General features: G+C 47.4%; 3 protein-coding genes across 3 annotated transcripts; 1 reads left to right on the top strand and 2 right to left on the bottom strand.

Annotated features, from left to right (window-relative positions):
• Positions 1–202: 202 nt before the first annotated feature.
• On the bottom strand, positions 203–637 carry LOC108155926. Its single transcript, XM_017287079.2, has 2 exons — positions 466–637; positions 203–402 (listed from the first exon to the last, which is right to left on the bottom strand). The coding sequence occupies exons 1-2, from the start codon at positions 595–597 to the stop codon at positions 277–279; spliced, it is 258 nt and encodes an 85-aa protein (XP_017142568.1). The 5' UTR covers positions 598–637; the 3' UTR covers positions 203–276.
• A 665-nt stretch (positions 638–1,302) lies between these two features.
• LOC108157674 (phenoloxidase-activating factor 2) lies at positions 1,303–2,939 on the top strand. The gene is made up of 4 exons (XM_017289839.2): positions 1,303–1,703; positions 1,763–1,959; positions 2,018–2,274; positions 2,327–2,939. The coding sequence occupies exons 1-4, from the start codon at positions 1,541–1,543 to the stop codon at positions 2,913–2,915; spliced, it is 1,206 nt and encodes a 401-aa protein (XP_017145328.1). The 5' UTR covers positions 1,303–1,540; the 3' UTR covers positions 2,916–2,939.
• Positions 2,930–4,628, bottom strand: LOC108157673. The gene is made up of 4 exons (XM_017289837.2): positions 4,008–4,628; positions 3,658–3,933; positions 3,413–3,598; positions 2,930–3,348 (listed from the first exon to the last, which is right to left on the bottom strand). The coding sequence occupies exons 1-4, from the start codon at positions 4,497–4,499 to the stop codon at positions 2,992–2,994; spliced, it is 1,311 nt and encodes a 436-aa protein (XP_017145326.1). The 5' UTR covers positions 4,500–4,628; the 3' UTR covers positions 2,930–2,991.
• Between the last annotated feature and the right edge of the window lie 1,016 nt (positions 4,629–5,644).

Raw genomic sequence — 5,644 nt, 5'->3', positions numbered from 1 at the left:
TGGATCAAATCTTTGAAAGCATAAAAGGAAACGGATTAAAGGGTGCTGATTCATCTTCGGTAGAGGAAATTAATAGTCGTTTCATCGCTGAGGACGGTGAAACAGGAACCGATGGTGGGCGTGGAGAAAATGAATCCGGATGGTGGTAGACGGCTGGTAGACGATGCAAAAGCGAAGAAAAATCAGATGAAAAAGACAAAAATAAATAGACAGAGCTCCGCAAATGAATATTTAATTCAAATTAAACATCTTTTACAAATTATTGAGCTCTAAAAATTAAGTATATGCAGAAAAACGGCTCTCCAAATCGTCGAAGATATATTTACAGCTTTGATTATCATAGGCGGGCTCAATTAATTCGGCCTCGACGCTGGCCAAAATCAGGAATTTCGTGATGGCGGTCTGTGGAAAATAATCAAAAGATGAAAATGCTGGAACCCATGGAGGGTGGATGATTGGACTTACATCCTTCAGTTCGTTGTGCTTCCAGAGATCGTGGGTCTCCAGATAGGTACGCATAAGGATGTGCCACTGCCAGTAATTTTTACAACCATGTAGTTTGGGAATGGCCCTGTAATCCAGTTCAATGTGACCCATTCTGTTCCGCTTTGCTAGACGCACTGATTAGGAATGGAACTTGCACCAACGTTGCGGCTGATATGAAAGCTCCATTGGAAAAAGAGAGAGCTTTTCCTATGTGGAATTAAAATATCTAAACAGCTCTAAAGGGGGGTTTAGCTCTAAGATTGAACGGAATGTGTCATGCAGCCAAAATCAAGCGCTAAATTGTTAACCACTCCGAGTGGGTGGTTGCAGGGGCAGCTCAAAGGCCAGCGGTGGTTGAGGGCTCAGGGCGTCCAACCGCAGCAAGTGTCAAAACCAGAATCGACATCAAATTGTTACCAATTAAACCATTAAGTTGTTACAATCAAATTAAATGCCACACAATATATAGAGCACCAACAACTATGTCGCACAACAAAGGGAATTTAAAGCTGAATGAAATTATCGAGCTGTCCACACGGCGATTCAGAACTTAATTCGTTTAATATTCTACACAGATATACGACTAGTTCTCAATGGAGTTCTCCTATAGGTATGGAGTTGTGCATTGGTGTTGGCAATGGATAGGTGGTTATTTTTTTTTGGCTTGGTTTCTCACTGGGTTTTAAACATAAGAGGGGTATATCGACTTGAACATGGGGTTTGTGTTTGTTGATAATTTGACTCATGCTTCTCTCTATGGTTACTCCAGCTATAAACTGATAATTATAGTTGAAAATTTCATTTAAAACTTTATTCTAGAGTAATTTGCTATTCGTTTTTTGCCATCTGCTAGCAATTTTCGCCCTAATTTGCTTTTTATGATTGTTTTTTGTGACTCTATATGCAGTTTGCTGGAAAATCCCTGAGCTGAGGAGGCCATTTGTCAGGCAATTTATTGTTGGGGCAACCAGAACCACAAACAGTGTGAAGCCCCAAAACCTATATAGTTAGGCGGAGCATTGGTGACTCGATTTAGTTGTCTTTGGTAAGGGCTATGACTAAGTTTAGTTGCCTGTTGCTGCTGACGCTGCTGTTGCAGTTGCTCCACATTGATGGCGGCCATGGCTGGAGCTTTGGGCCAGTGCAGGAGGCAGAGGATGAACCAGGAGGGGCAGAGCCACAGCCAAGCGATGTGGCCAGTACGGCGAATCATACGAGTAAGAGTAAGAGATCAAGCCAGTCAAGGACCCCTTTCGATGAGTCTCTCTTGTTTTAGTACTCACCAGGCAGTTGATTGTGGGCACCCTGGTGCCTCCACTATTGCCCGGACCCTGGCCTAGTCCTGGCATTGTGGCATCAGGCACCAGCTACTGCCAGTGTGTTCCGCCCGGATCCTGTGCGAACCCCCTGCCCACTGTACCGAGCGATGGTAGCGGACAGCTGGACATACGCATCGTCAACACGGGAGCTTACGTGAGTGAGTCCTCCAAGGATATAGCCTTCCCTAATCTCCTGTATCCTGTTCGTACAGCCATCGATCCCGAGCACTTCTGCTACCTTGACCTGCAGCTATGGACAGGTGGCCTGCTGTCAGGCGGGAAGCTATCAGTGTGGTCGCCGTTTCCCGCCGCCACTGGGCTCCTCGACCGCAGGAGCGGGACAGGCGAACTTCGGGGCATATCCATGGCAGGCGGCGCTCCTGACAACCGCAGATGTATATCTGGGCGGAGGAGCTCTGATCACGGCCCAGCATGTCCTGACGGCTGCCCACAAGGTCTACAACTTAGCGTGAGTTCTCCTTAATCTCCCTCCTTCCGGATGTCCTTGCATTCAGGTTTAGTTTGACTTCGTTTAAGGTCCGCTTGGGGGAATGGGATGCGAGCAGCACAAGTGAACCGATTCCCGCCCAGGATGTGTACGTGTCCAATGTGTATGTGAATCCCTCGTTCAATCCCACCAATCTACAGAACGATGTGGCCATCCTGAAGCTTGTCCAAGCCGTGTCCCTCACCAGCAAGTCCACCGTTGGAACCATCTGCCTCCCGACCACAAGTTTTGTGGGACAACGTTGTTGGGTTGCCGGATGGGGAAAGAATGACTTCGGTCCGACGGGTGCCTATCAAGCCATTCAGCGGCAGGTGGATGTCCCGCTGATACCTAATGCCAACTGCCAGGCTGCGCTGCGAGCCACTCGATTGGGTTCATCTTTTGCCCTCAGTCCCACATCCTTTATTTGCGCTGGCGGGGAGGCCGGAAAGGATGCCTGCACGGGCGATGGCGGCTCTCCGCTTGTCTGCACCAGCAACGGGCTGTGGTATGTCGTGGGACTGGTGGCCTGGGGCATCGGTTGTGCTCAGGCCGGGGTGCCCGGGGTCTATGTGAATGTGGGCACCTTTCTACCGTGGATACAAACGACACTGACCCTTTAGACGATCCCCTACTCTTAAGTTGTTAAAAATTATAATATATGTACATATATACTCGAAAGAACAGAAAATTTAAACATCAATAGCGCAGTCCCAGGAGCTCATAGAGCGGCACTTCATTCACCGATTCACTGGCACTGGACTCTGCAAAGTCGCCGCTCTGGAGCAGATACTCGGGTCGCTCCAGCGAAGGGTTCGCCAGGTAGAAGTCAATGAGGGCCGAGGTGCTGCGCAGATGGGTGATTCCCTTGAAGATCTTCTCGCGGGTCAACAGCTCCTCCGGGTAAACGGTCGTAATGGCCGTGTCATTGGATCGTTTCACCCACGGTCGTTCCTTGACCGGCACCGTGCGTCCAAAGGCGCTGATGATGGGTGCCTTGCTCACGCGCGATGCTTGATCGTTGATGTGCTTCTCATACTTCAACTCGATAGCCATCTGTGAAAAGGTAGAGCATCAGAAGGAGATCTTCCAATGGTGCTCATCTCTGTACTCTACTTACATGAGGTTTGTTCCACTTGTCGGCCACGGTCTGGGCAATGGCATTCACCTCCTTGGGATCCGTTTTCACAGAGGCCAACAGAGTGCGATCTCCCTTGATGGAGAAGAGATTCTTGACCTTCTCCGGCGTGAGGCTGCTCTCCATGGTGCCAAATGAGTTCAGCCACTCGACAAAGCGTTCTGCAGACTGAGGGAGCGAGATTATACAAGGATTAGATGGGGTTTTGGGGTCCAACTGATACTTGCCGCATCCATGAGATCTTCCGCCTGCTCGTCAAGGGTGTAGACGGAGCGACTCTGGCCGGGATGCTCCACACGGGACTGCCAGCAGACACGCTTGTCGCTGGGAGTGCACAGGAATTTGGCATACCAGCTGGTCTTGTCCACAGTCTTGTAGCTGTGGCCCACGGGCTCGTCCAGCCGCAGATCGAACTTCTCGAACTCGTGATCCATGCGCACAATGTCCGAGTGTTCGCTCTCATTGAAGTACTCTTCGACCACCTTGCGTTTCAGGTTTATGAGCTATCCAAAAAAGAATCATATTAAAAGGGGGAACATGGAACTACTCCTGAATCCTCTTTCCTTCAACGACTTACAAGGGGAACCTCCTCTTCCTCGCTGTCCGGGGTGCTGGCACTCATATAGTCCTCGGGTCGGTCCTCGCGCATATCATCCCGTATATAAATATCATCATCCGACTTGGAGAAGTCATAGTCCTGGATGCGCTTCACCCTTTCGCGCAGTCGTGGTGGCAACACCAGCGAGTAGTCTACCACTGGAATCCGTGGACGGGTGCGGCACGAGGCTGCCAGCTCCACCTCATCGATCACATCGTTCCAGTAGGCCTTACCCTCGAGACCGTTGCGCTCTTTGAGCTTGGAAAAGTCGCTCATTCCACTGCTGGTGGAGTGCTCCTTCTGCAACAGCTTGGGCTTCACCTCCGTGGGCTTCTGGTAAGCGACCAAAGCCTGAGTGACGGACTCCATGCGGGCTGAGCGCAACATGCGATTAATTATGGGTCGATTGGCCCGCGCCACAACAGTGCGGCGGACCGTCGACGCATAGGTATGCTGCTTATTCAATGACATCGTGAGGCGTGGTAAAAACTATAGCAAAAATAGCACTAAATTTCTGTCTAAATTTGTTTGTTCGATACGAGGTTTCAAAGTAAATACTAGCTATGACAACCCAGAGTTTGTTGGGGAGTGTAGCTTTAAAAAAAATGGGGGAAAATGGCAGTCAAAGTTTTTACGGAAATGACAGAATAGTCAATCTACATGGTATCTACATTTTCGATATATATCTACATCTACAATACTTGTTTTACTTGTTGTTCATATTTTATGCATATTATTTACATGGCTTCTACATAATTGCTCATACGACCCATTGGTCCTGAAGAATGCAGAATAATTTTTAAATTCTATTCAAATTATAGTACTTAAAAATGGATAATTCTTTTAGGATTCCGGTTTTGCTAAAAGTTCCTTTCTGGGGTCACATTTCCTTTCTAGGGTTAAGCTATAAGCTAGAGTCATTACAGAAATAATTGCTCTTACGACCCATTGGTGCTCTGCCAGCCAGAGTGGATTGTTGGGCAGCAAAAAAAATGAAGACAAAGGTACACCTTTACACACAGATACGCACACATACATACATAAGCAAGGGTAAGTTAAATTTATACGCACAGGCACCAACAGGTTGTCCCGAGCAGCAGCAGCAGCAGAAGCAGCAACAACAGCAACACCAGCGAGACATGTGTTTGCCTTCAATGCACAAACACAAGCACAAACACACAGATGGGCAGCCAGGCGGACAGACACCCGCAGACAAGCACAAACAGGACATACCAAGGCAGAAAGAGTAGGGAGATAGAGAGAGACCGACAGACAGACACCATTTGGAAATTTGCTGTTCGCTTAACAGTTGCGTCTTGCCCATAAACATCAGGGGACAGCGGCAAACTTTGAGCTGCGAAGCATTTGATACCCTTAGAGAACGCAATTTCCCTAGAAGATATATCTATTAAAAGAAATACAAGCAATGAAGTTACTCGAGAAACGAGGGGGAACGTTGTGAGTTGCTGCGGATTTTTAATTTTTATTGTATGGTCATTATTTTGGATTCTTATTGTATAGTAATTATTTTTGATTTTTATTATTTAATAATTATTATACAATAAAAATGAAAAATAATAATTATTCAATAAAAATCAAGAATAATAATTATTCAA

The sequence above is a fragment of the Drosophila miranda genome, chromosome 2 (genome assembly GCF_003369915.1).
Source record: "Drosophila miranda strain MSH22 chromosome 2, D.miranda_PacBio2.1, whole genome shotgun sequence".
In the NCBI taxonomy this organism is placed as follows: domain Eukaryota; kingdom Metazoa; phylum Arthropoda; class Insecta; order Diptera; family Drosophilidae; genus Drosophila; species Drosophila miranda.
This window is presented reverse-complemented; position numbering and strand designations above follow the sequence as displayed.

Coding starts and splice junctions, on each gene's coding strand:
- LOC108155926 (XM_017287079.2), bottom strand. CDS start 597: ATGGGTCACATTGAACTGGATTACAGGGCCATTCCCAAACTACATGGT. Junction 403..465: donor AGCACAACGAACTGAAGGAT/GTAAGTCCAATC, acceptor TATTTTCCACAG/ACCGCCATCACGAAATTCCT.
- LOC108157674 (XM_017289839.2), top strand. CDS start 1,541: ATGACTAAGTTTAGTTGCCTGTTGCTGCTGACGCTGCTGTTGCAGTTG. Junction 1,960..2,017: donor TCGTCAACACGGGAGCTTAC/GTGAGTGAGTCC, acceptor CTGTTCGTACAG/CCATCGATCCCGAGCACTTC. Junction 2,275..2,326: donor CACAAGGTCTACAACTTAGC/GTGAGTTCTCCT, acceptor ATTCAGGTTTAG/TTTGACTTCGTTTAAGGTCC.
- LOC108157673 (XM_017289837.2), bottom strand. CDS start 4,499: ATGTCATTGAATAAGCAGCATACCTATGCGTCGACGGTCCGCCGCACT. Junction 3,599..3,657: donor CGGAAGATCTCATGGATGCG/GCAAGTATCAGT, acceptor TCGCTCCCTCAG/TCTGCAGAACGCTTTGTCGA. Junction 3,349..3,412: donor ACAAGTGGAACAAACCTCAT/GTAAGTAGAGTA, acceptor ACCTTTTCACAG/ATGGCTATCGAGTTGAAGTA.